The sequence below is a fragment of the Colossoma macropomum genome, unplaced genomic scaffold, assembly GCF_904425465.1.
Source record: "Colossoma macropomum unplaced genomic scaffold, Colossoma_macropomum, whole genome shotgun sequence".
In the NCBI taxonomy this organism is placed as follows: domain Eukaryota; kingdom Metazoa; phylum Chordata; class Actinopteri; order Characiformes; family Serrasalmidae; genus Colossoma; species Colossoma macropomum.
Genome location: NW_023494802.1, coordinates 28,344,116 through 28,355,832, shown reverse-complemented (window position 1 = coordinate 28,355,832; position 11,717 = coordinate 28,344,116). Strand labels below are relative to the sequence as shown.

At 36.5% G+C, this 11,717-nt stretch overlaps 1 protein-coding gene across 1 annotated transcript; it reads right to left on the bottom strand.

Annotated features, from left to right (window-relative positions):
- Positions 1-6,778: 6,778 nt before the first annotated feature.
- LOC118822874 (translocon-associated protein subunit delta-like) lies at positions 6,779-11,506 on the bottom strand. The gene is made up of 6 exons (XM_036592195.1): positions 11,359-11,506; positions 10,453-10,571; positions 10,291-10,365; positions 10,039-10,128; positions 9,889-9,954; positions 6,779-7,358 (listed from the first exon to the last, which is right to left on the bottom strand). The coding sequence occupies exons 1-6, from the start codon at positions 11,405-11,407 to the stop codon at positions 7,254-7,256; spliced, it is 504 nt and encodes a 167-aa protein (XP_036448088.1). The 5' UTR covers positions 11,408-11,506; the 3' UTR covers positions 6,779-7,253.
- Positions 11,507-11,717: the final 211 nt, after the last annotated feature.

Sequence of the window (11,717 nt, the reverse complement as noted above, 5' to 3'; positions counted from 1 at the left end):
TCATGGCAACATCACATTTCTTATTTTAGTAAAAGTATATGAAAACATGCACAAAGTAGTGATAATGGTTAAAATAAAAGTTGCAGCAGTGTCTTACCATTTCAGTTGTTCATGGCATAGATATAAGAATACCACTAGAATGAAGATGGCTTGTTCTTCAGTATTTACTCTAATAAAACTGACTTTACACGGTGAAACTTACATGAAATGAAAATTGACTTGAGTTGCATAATCTAAGGTGTCCTGCAACTCACTTGAAATTTAGCCGCAACAGTGTCTCAGCTTCAGGAAATCAGCCACTCAAAACGCCGATATGCATCACATAATCTCAAACAGATGATTTCACTGGATGAATGGAGAAGAAAATAAAACAAAAGACAACTGAAAATGAGACCCCCTGATCGAATTCATGTAAGGTTGGTGGTTCCCCAAGTTGGTAGTTTTTCGGGTTTCTCAAAGCTAACGTTTCTACAATCAGCTGGCCTAACTAGGCAGCTAATGCGAACAGCTACCTAAACAGCTGCTTGTTCCAGCATTTATTCTTCTTTAGCCTGATGTTATCCTGATCTACGTAGCTAGATTAATTTTCTCCTCTCTTATTTTCCCTTAATTTTACACAGCTCAGATTTATTTGGGATATCAATTATGAAAATTATTGCAAAAGGGGAGACCTTGTGCTCCTAGGACAGGACGAACGAGGCATGAAATGGCGTAACCATAATGGCTACTAAAACAGTAACCTCTTAAAATCCCAGGCTTATCACATACTAAAGCTTATTATTAGTAACTACAGGTACTTCAGTGCAAACTGGTTGAGCTATTCTTTTCAAAGCCTTAACATACACAGAACAGATTGAAAACCCAAATATATAGTAAAGAACCACACATAGGCAAAAGTCATATATATATTAAATATTTGCATATTTAATATGATACAATATGTCTTTGTGTATATATATATATATATGTATATGTATGTATGTATATATATATATATATATATATATATATATATATTTATATACAAAGACAGCTAGAAATATTGTATCATATTAAATATGCAAATAACATGTCATGACTTTATATATAGTGAAACAATACGATATATTAAAAATAGTGGAGTGACTGAATTGTTTGTTTAACTGTAGCTTGTGTATTAAGTTAAGTTGCCCGGAAATTAAGTTGCATGCAACAAGTTGCATGAAAGTTTCATCGTGTAAAGCCAGTGAGATGGAATCATCTTTGGTTTTAGATTTCTTCTTTCAGAAGTTTTTGAATCCGTTTAATTCCCTGTTTGTACAGTTCTGAAGTGTTATGAAACTAAGCAGGCCTATAAACTGGCGTTAAGGGAAGCTCAATGTACAGAAGTAGAGATGTACAGAAAACAAACGTCAGGTCTAACGGGTGCCTTAAATGTCACTCATATCAACATATACAACTCTCTGTTTTATAGGTTCCTATTTCTCTTCTTCACTTCTACATATATATTCAGTATATCATCACACTACACTAAGTAGACCATAATAAATCTCTTGAATGTAATTATGTCCTCCAGATTTAATTTGTGGTTTTAACTTGTAGAACCATAAACAGTGTCTTCTAATGGACTTTAGGCCCACCAGCTGCATTTTAGAGCCAATACTTTGCTTTATTGTTATTAACTGTGTTATATGTAAATGTGATGACATTCCAGAGGTTTTTTTATTAATATTGTCACTTATTTAAATGCAATAAACATATGCAAAATACCATGCTTTACTTTTTTTAAATCCTGCTTACTATTAGACTTTATTAGATTAAATATTTCCCTGAAACTATCCACTTGTATTATCTACACAATTCAAAGGAACGGTCTTGTTGATATCAGATCACTCTACAGGAAAAATCCTTTGACTAATAGACCCTGATCGTATTTTTCCGAGTCTTTAGAAAGAGCTTTCCGTCCAAAAGCAAGATTAGATGTATTATATAAGCAGTCATTAGTATGCATAGTTTTTGAGGTTGTTCTCGCTCTGTTCTTTCGTGTGTATCTGATGTGAGAATTGCCCTTACATGGCTGTCCTTCCTATAAGTTCTAGGTACACTAGACACATTCCTCAGACATCACTTGCCTGTACTGTATATTTTGATGTCTCAATAACTGTAGCCAATGCCCAGAGACCTAACATTCAAAATCCCTTTAAAGCTCTGAGTTCTGAGAACAGGAAACACTTGAGAAGGCAGCATTAAGCTAATGTAAATGGCTAGACCAGCCAACCAAACACAGGCTTTATTAAAGAATGATTAAGTAACAAAAAAAAAAAAGATGCACCCCCTTTCATGGCGACAAGAGTAAAGAAGGCCCGTAGCTAAAATCTAATGGAGACCGCTGCAGTGCAGAAAATCAAAGTCCACTGGTTTTTCTAATCTCCAAAGCTGACCAGGTAGACTTTAGCCCCGAGTTCCGGTGCAAAAACAGAAGGGCACCTGCAGACCTCCTCTATGCATTTGCCCTCACATGAAGTTTCTACAGGCTGTCCCTTAAACTTTCAATTGACTTGAGGGAGAACTTGCAAAACTTTAGACTTCTCTTTTTTTCTCAATGGGCAAGATGTGATTACACATCTAGAGACAGCATCTTAAACTTTTGGTGTCGGACTGCGGCAAAATCTTCTAACAAGCATACGCCCCTCTAAAACCTGCCACCAAACTCATGTGGTCCATGCATTTTCGCCCAAAATACAATCACACACAGCTAAAAAAAAATAAAATAAAAACATAGTAATTAAATATTATCTTTTACTAATAATTAAAAATAAAAGTAAATTCACTGTTAAAGTGCTGTAAAATTTAATAGTCACTAATGTTTGGAGAAAAAACTTTAAATTCATGCAAATAAACCACACATATACTGTATTTTAACATTGCTGTTGCGAATTTACAGAGATATAAACTAAATTCACAAAAACAAAAGATCAACTTTATTTCACAGACGTACATTTATTTTAAAGGTTGTTATTGTCAATATTGATACTGTTATTGTTACTATTATTATACTGTATATCAGAATAACTAGATGAACTTGTGAAACGGTTTATTTACAGTAAAAGGCAGTATTTCAAAGACATTAGATGACTGTAATTTTACAGATTTTTACCATCATTAAAAAAAACATACTTTTTTTGTTAACGTGTTTTGTCCGGCAACCCTGCTGCCACACTTCTTTTTTTTTTTACCAATTTTTACAGATTACAGTGCAAGCAAAACAAACTAGCTAGCAGAATGCAATAATTAGCTAACGCAACGGTTTTTCCTATGCAAGAGTAGTTTATTTTTACTGCATGTAATGTGTTCTCTGCACACACAACACACATCATGCTTAATTGTAATTTTTTTGGTGTCTTCTCAGCCATACTAAATTATGTTACATCTATGGGCCAAAGACAGGCTTATTGCAGGCTTATTGTTGGACAGTTTTGAAGTGTGAACTATCGCCCCTTACTTTGAGCCCCAACTTTCACATTTAAGCCTGTTCCTACCCTAATAAGCCTACATTCCCTTTTACATTTAGCTCAGAATTTCTCATGGCTGTCCCCAGACATTCTTGCTACAAGACAAACTTGTTTGTTATCATGTTTGTAAAGCCTCAAGGTGGGTTAGTTTAATTTTTATTTTCACAGTATCCAGCAACCCCTTTAGCAAGCATTGGCAAGCACCCCTTGCAGTTTGGGAACCACATTAGAAGACGCCGATGACATCTTGGGGTTGTTGATTCTGAGGTGATGGCTAAGCTCAAGGTTGTGTCCCCGTTAGACAATGAACCAGATCGACCCACTGTCTGACGAGCAATTATGGAGAAGTGAGTGAGCAGTGTATATGTGCAGAGGTTGATGAAGGATTGTTGAAGACCCCCACCCCCCAAGTCAGCTTGGGTCAGTCCCAACCTGGGATTATGGCTGAGTAATGGCATCATTACTATCAGTATAAATCAGATTAAGAGCATAGTTGCAGTAGGGAGTCTCTTAAATCTTCCCATTATGTCACACTCCACCACAGAAAGCTCGCTGAAGGTTTGGTGCAACATTGTGACCGGTTTGTTACTCAAGGTGGTGAGGGGTTAACTCAATTAAATGTTAAGATGTGTATAATTCTGCCTGGTTTCTGCCAACTCTCATTCTTTATTAACAACATTAGCATTTTAGGTAAATTAAGTAAAGCCCTAGACTACTGAACATTTCCAATGGAGAATTTCAGTTCACTGTGTAATTAAGCCCAAAGCTGGATTTAATCAGTCTCGGAGAAATTGCCTGTTATGTTTCATATTCCAAGTCTCCCGTGTAGGTGACAATTCTGGAAAAGTCTGAATTGACCACAAAATGTCTGGGAAGTGTCAAATTTTGACAGGCTTTTACAAGCTGGGAAATTTCAACATTTTTACTTTTCTCTTACACATCTGCAGTTGAGTGAGTCCAGTTACAAACAGTAAATAAACAAAGGTAATAAATAATGTACTGAGTGCTCTGTGACCAGTTTTGGCTTTAACTGAAGCTGAGGACTTGACTCTACATGTGCACATACAAATCAGAAAGCCAAAATGGCAGGAACTGTGATTATTTCCTTAAAAAAAAGCTTTTGAGTTTGGGTTGCATATACACAGTCACATTATACACTGGAACACTCACTAGTGAGTAACTCTTTGGGATCTGTAAATTGCACTGTCAGTATCTATATAGTTGGTTTTATTCAGTGGTTTGTGCTATTAAAGTAATGACCCTGGGCTAAAATCAGATACAAGGGTGAAAACACCAGGGAATCAAATGCTATGAAGCAGTCAGGCTAATAAAAAGCAACCCAAGAGAGATTTGTTCACAGTCACACTTTCCCTAAGAAATATTTATCTTGAGATTCACAGCTATAGTCTACCATTCTCTGCTTGTTTGTTTTGTGCCGTTGCTCAAGCCAGACGCATTAGTTTCCAATAACGATGAAATTACTTACACCTTGGATTTCAGTTCACCTTAGACGACCCTGGTTGAAGGCCATGTGACTGGCAGAGTAGTGGATACTGAGCACCATGCTCCACAGTGCCATACCAGATGGACTGGCAGAAATGCAACTTTAGCACGTTCACTTACGTACGGCATTTTTCAAAGGTTAAACACACGGAAACATCAAGAGTCCACTGCTACATGCACAGTACTATGCAAAAGTCTTGGGCACCTCAACATATTTTTTTAAATCATGGCCATAAGCGTGCTTTTGCTTGTGAAAATCACCATATATCAATAGAAAAGATGCAAATAAAGATAAATACAGTAAAAAATGAAAAGAATTACTTATTTTGAAAAAAAAAAAAGAGAGCTAGCTTGAAGTAAAAGTTTTGTTCCATCGCAGGGATTTGTTAAATTCCATCACCAGCACACTTGATTTAACATAAAGTACTGATTAGCCAAACTAAGTATTAGATGATGACTACAACTTATACTGGGCTGCTATGAGATGAGGTTTGTAAATGAGTACATAAACTACTTAATGTATTACTATTATTTGTATTTATCCTAATTAGTGTTAAATAGCTCTTTAATTCAAAATTTTTCAGGAGCCTAAAACTTTTACAACGTACTGCATTCTTTCTTTCATATTCGCCAGATTAGTACATGACAATAACAAATGATAAAGCGGCTGATATATCATTTTTAGAGCCTCGGCTGATCCTCCATTTGGAAAAAAAAATGGAAATATGTAGTCTACTGACCCCATCACTTTATTTTTTGTAGTTCATTTTCATCCAATGTAAAAAGCCAGACATATTACAGAAAATAATAGGAGGTGGCTGGTTGAGCAGGACACACAGACTTTCAAAAAATGTGTCCAAGCAACATGGGACAGATTCTGAGGCACTTCTGCATGCTTCATATTTTTAAAAATGTCCTTAATTGGTCAGGAGCCATCAGCGGTCAAAACGTCTATTACACACTTAAAAATAACTCAGTTAGATTGCACTGTAGTCCATGCAGTAACTTAATAATAAGCGTTAGGATGTTACAAGCCTGGGACTTTAAGGGGTTCCAGGTAGGATTCAGCTAAAAAAAAATCTAAATGTACACAATTTCCCTGTTACCCCAAACATAGTCATAGATCAGCTAAGATATGTTTGGTGTCAGAAGTTTGTCTTTAGTTTTGCACAGGATCTATGGGGATAATGTAACTTAGTTAAAAAGTAATGTCAGATTTTGAGACTTCCTATTACTTGTACTAGTTCTGTTTATTCTGTTTAGAAGCAAACCTTGAACACCAAACACATATTGGCTGATCAACTACACTGGGAAATGGGGGGGAAACAGATTTTTTGGCTGATCCATTCATTTAAGCAATGGTTTTCAACTCCTGTTTAACTGCCTTGCACAGGTTCCAGTATTCTCTGCCATCCACATACCTGTTCCAGCTCATGAAAATCCTGATAATTAGCTGATGATTTGCATCAGGGAATAGCTGAAACTGTGGTTCCCTAGGACCGGATTTGAAAACCACTGCTTCAAAGAATGCCACTGACACAACTGCTGGAACTTTGTATTGCCTCTAAGCAGAAAACTAGATACAAACCAGCATCTAAAGAGTGACAAAACAAATAAAAACAAAGAGGATTACATGTGAAATAAAATGTTTTTCCATTGCTAGCGTATGCCCAAATCCAGGGAACACAGCACGCAGCACTAAAATCCCATTTAAGAGTTTGCCTGCCCCCTTGTGTTCATAAAAGTGTTCTTTAACTAAGGCAAAACTACAAAAATAAAGCATCAACATTTAAAATGGTTTATTCTTTGTCACAATACAAATGAAAAAATGTAAAACACTGTCACACTGTCTCTACTGGTATTACTGAAACTTAATTCCTTCTGCTTGTATTTACAACTGAGCTTACAGTATGAAAGATATAGCCTAAAAGCCTAATCCACTGTAGCGTACAGCTACAGCAGTTATTGTACAAAAGTCTATTATTTCAGGATCAGCAGGGGTCCGGGCCAACATGCACACTTAATGACCAAAAAAGAAAAAAATAATTACATCCGATCAAAAGTTTTAAAAATAAATATCAGACCACCACGTACTCTTCTGTGATTATAATGCCTCTATTATGTCTCGTATGCAGTATGACAGTCAGATATTATAAATCAAGTAATCAAACAATGGTCATGTGTAAAAGAACATAAGGAAAAGAGAATGGAGGTGTTTCTGGAAATGCTGATGATGCATGTGAGATGAGTGGTTGTTCTTCATGCCTGAATGGTGGACTTTGCACTGAAGGCAAAGTAGTACACCAAGATGCCAATGGCGGCAGCTAGGACCTCTGTAGACACCCAAGGGCCACTCCATGCTCCCTATAAAAAACACAGGCATGGATTCATTACTACTAAAACACAGGAACATATAGACATCTTAGACACATGCTGACCATGATTAAGCCATAATATTAAGGAATAGTTTGAAAGAAAAAATCTCATTTATACAACTGTATAGAAAACACCAGTATTTTGCATAGCTAAAACAGCAGTAGCTGCTGTCTTAAAAAAATGATGAATATCAGGCTTCGATGGCTAAACACAGATTTGACTGGTACATCTATAACCTTTAGAATGAATGAGGTAGCAGCAGGTATACTGATTCTATAATCTTTGCTTTACTTCATTTAAACATAAATGCAGAAACTGGAGATGTGTAGTCTATTGACCTACATCATTTTATTACTGTTTTTTGTTTTTATCCAATTTAGGATGCCAGACCAATAAAATACATAGTTAATTTAGGTATTATTAATGAGATACTATTTCTGAAAATAACAGAAGGCAGCAGCTGAGACTGGTATACAGATTTTGAAAGGATAATGTGGATAATGGGACAGCACTTTTGTGTGCTTCACATTTTTAAATGTCAACCCATTGAATCACCAATCTTGTCTACAAAGAGCCGGTGTGGCTGCAGGATTTTAATCCAATCAAGCAGAAGCACACTTGATTCCATTTGTTTAATCAGTTGGCCTCAGTCTTCAAACAACTGATTAGTTATATGAGGTGAGCTATTTCGTTGGAATAAAAACCTGCAGCCACATCGGCTCTTTGTAGATAAGACTGGTGACCTCTGCTTCAAATGGCCAGGACGTAAGTCCAAATGTCTATTATACACTGCTATAACTTAAGAATAACTCAGTTAGTCTGCATTGTCATCCATGTAGTTACAGAAAAAATAAGCTATAAGGTGTAATAAGCTCGGGAATGTAAGGGGTTAAAGGTTTGGCTTGGCAAAAAATCGAATTTACAGTCTTCTCGTTACCCCACACATAGTCAATCAGCCTTACACGCATCACGCATTACAGAAAAACATTAATTAATTTTTGCAGATATCCAGGAACATATAGACAACTAAGGTACATGCTGACCATGATCACACACAAAAAAAAAAACATCACTGTCCAAAGACAAAAAATGCGTCCAAAATAGTAACTGCACAAGAGAAGGCAGAAACATTGCACAAATGTTGTTTTGTCAGTTTTAAAACTAAAGCACACAGAGTCGAAATCAACAGTTACAAACATAAGTGTGTAGCCTACTACACCTATTGCTTACTGCAGTTTGAGTGAGCACAATGCTCAGTCAAACTGCAATTACTGACTGTGAGATAAGGGGAATTCCACTGTTGTTCAAAATTTCTGCATAATTCAATCATTAAGATGTAAACAAAGACAGTCAGAGTGTGTTGATGTGAAATGATCTGTTCTAGAGAAACTTAGCAAGTGAGAACTGTTCACAGAACCAGACATCAGTAGCGTTTAGCACCTCTAAAAGCTACCTCACAAAAAATTGATGCCTGAGACATTGATTTACATTAGTTTTGAGATAAAACTGTGACCTAAAACATAAAGCGTCTTTACATGCACTTAATATTTCGATCATAATCAGATTTCTGCTGTTATCTGATTATTCAAGTGGTCATGTAAACAGCATACTACGATTTCTTGGATCGGAGTAAGGCCCAGAAATCCAATTAAAAAATCCAATAAAAAGAGCTGGATTTTAGCTCAGTAGTCGGATTTGTCAGCGCATGTATACTCTTACTCAGATTTCTTTTGGTTTTCTCAGTCCGCACATGTGTGAGAACAGGCCACTGTACCAAGCAGTGTTTAACACAGCACCCACAAGATGGCAACAAAACACTTCTGGAGCAATGCTGAAACCAACTACATGCTTGACAAAATGAAGAATTTTAATATTCTTCATCTTCTACATGATGCATATTCATATTTTCAGGTAAAGTGACTTGACACTAAAAAAAAGAAATCTGCAGAATGATGAGTTTTACATTATGTTTGCGTCACTTTATATCCTGTGGGTTTATTGATTGGTTGCACAGCAGAAATCTGATTACTGCTTAACTCTTGTAGACCCAGTTTCCCCATTATTTACTTACCCAAGTACATGTATGCATGGTGAACGGATTACTGACAAAATCTGATTTTCTGCAGTTACTGGATTATTAACTGCATGTAAACGCACTCATAGGTACATGGAAGAAGTTATAAGGTCAAATATTTCTCATAAAAAAAAATATTTTGGGGATTTTACCACTATTCTCAACATTATCAATTATAATAAGCATTATGTGTAGGTCCACTGGTGATTTTGGATAGTAAATAAAATGTCTATATTTATGTTGCACACATTGTGACGCCTGGTTCCCATCAGCACAACTGTAAAGAAATCTCCACCACTGTAAAGAGTCAGTTTATTTCACATCAAACCACTCTGAATGGCTGTGTTTACTTCCCAACGGTTAGAATTACGCTGATTTTGTTTTTCAAATTGGTGGAAGCCCCCTGTAAGAATGAATGATTCAGGTAACTAAGTGTTCACTCACTCTGTGATCCACATTGACAGAGAAGAGGGGCTTGATTGTGTCTACGTCCTCATTGTTCCTCTGAGCCTGGAATACACGCAGACACAAAACATTTCACAACACAGCAAAGGAACATTACCAAACGAGGCATTCATGTTATGATGAACCAACCTTGCGCAGTGCGCTATAGGACTCCTCATCAAAGAATTTGACTTGGTATGTCCCTGAGCTGGCCTGCTTGTGCGAGAGACTCCAAGACACCTGGCAGAAACACAACACATGTACTATGTACAGAACTACATCAAGCAAAAGAAGCACCAAAGCTCATACTGCTGAAAAATAAACAGGTTCATCATGGCAGAACATTTCAGCCACATATAATGCACATATAAATTGTGTCAGAAATAAATACAGATCACCAACCTGGTACTTTCCAACATCCTGGCCTCTTGTCACAGGAAACTGCCTTCCATTGACATCAGCGTACAATGCGACACTCTAACAAAAAGCAATACATTCACAATTATTGTTTAATTGCTGAAGTCATCCAGAAGCAACACAGAAATAGGGGTAAACGTGAACTACCTGTACTCCATTGGCACATGTTAAACTGAGCTCTACAATGAAGACAGACTCTGAGGAGATGACAGCATCACTGGTGGTGTACGTGGATGGTGTAATGACTGGATTCAGGCAAGTCTCCCCTACAGACGGGTAAAATAAAGTAGGGTGAATTCAGGCATAGTGGAATACGTTTTGCCATCAGTATCAGAAAAGTCAATCAACAGTCAAGTGAGTTCTATTGAAACTGTCTACAATTCAATGCTGAAATGTTTCTATGCATATTTCCAATGAGAGCTACAGTGGTTTAAAAAATGTTTTTTTCCCCTCAAACAAGCAAACAAAAAAATCTAAAGGTGATAAAAGATTACAAACACACTGGTAATGTTTTACACCAACATCAACAGCTACTCATTTTAAAGACAGGGTCTTACAAAGTGATAGACAAAAGCTTTATATTTAGCATCTGATTTTAAAATTGCAGCCATTTGTTCAGCACACAGACAGCAAAATCTAAGCATCTCTCCCTCAGCCTGAACTCCCCTTCTGATTTACTTTAAGTGAACATTCCTCTTCCTCCAAACTTAGCGTAAAGACCACCAAAGATTTCAAAGGCGGGCAGCCTACTGTACTGCACAAACCAACATTTAGTTAGTGCACTAATAGAGTTTTACTACCAAATGCCTTCGCTAGCTATTCCTACAAAACACAAACCCTTACAACAAAACCTTTACAATAGTGTACTCGTGTGCGTTTATTTCAGTTACCTAAGTAAATATTTCCACTACCTCCTTTAATATTTCAGTCATTTGAGAAATAATGTTACTGTGAAGTCTGTAAAGTTAGCTAAGCTAGTTAGCTAGGTTAGTGTCTGATTTCTACCTACAGCAGTGAACCAGGTTAGTATTTAAGCAGTAGAAACGTACTCACCTTTGCACAGGCAGAACAAAAGTACTAAAAGGAACCCAAGTTTAATCATTGTTCTGTAGTTTTATGGATACTTTAGCATGTACAGTAGAAAATCGTGCACCGCTTTCTCAACGCCGGCAGAAACACATCAGTGGGGAAAGACACATCAGCGCCGGCAGCGTTAGGATGACGTGTAATTGCGCTGTGAATTCTGGGAGTTTGAGGCTACAAAAGAACTACAAAAACGAACTTGCTAAATAATAAATGAATAAATAAATAAAATATCATTATTATTATTTTTTATTAATTAATTACTTACTACTATTAAATACTTCATATTTTACCATAATACTTAACAATATAATAAGCAATAAAAATAT

Coding starts and splice junctions, on each gene's coding strand:
- LOC118822874 (XM_036592195.1), bottom strand. CDS start 11,407: ATGATTAAACTTGGGTTCCTTTTAGTACTTTTGTTCTGCCTGTGCAAA. Junction 10,366..10,452: donor CATGTGCCAATGGAGTACAG/GTAGTTCACGTT, acceptor GCTTTTTGTTAG/AGTGTCGCATTGTACGCTGA. Junction 10,129..10,290: donor AGGATGTTGGAAAGTACCAG/GTTGGTGATCTG, acceptor TGTTTCTGCCAG/GTGTCTTGGAGTCTCTCGCA.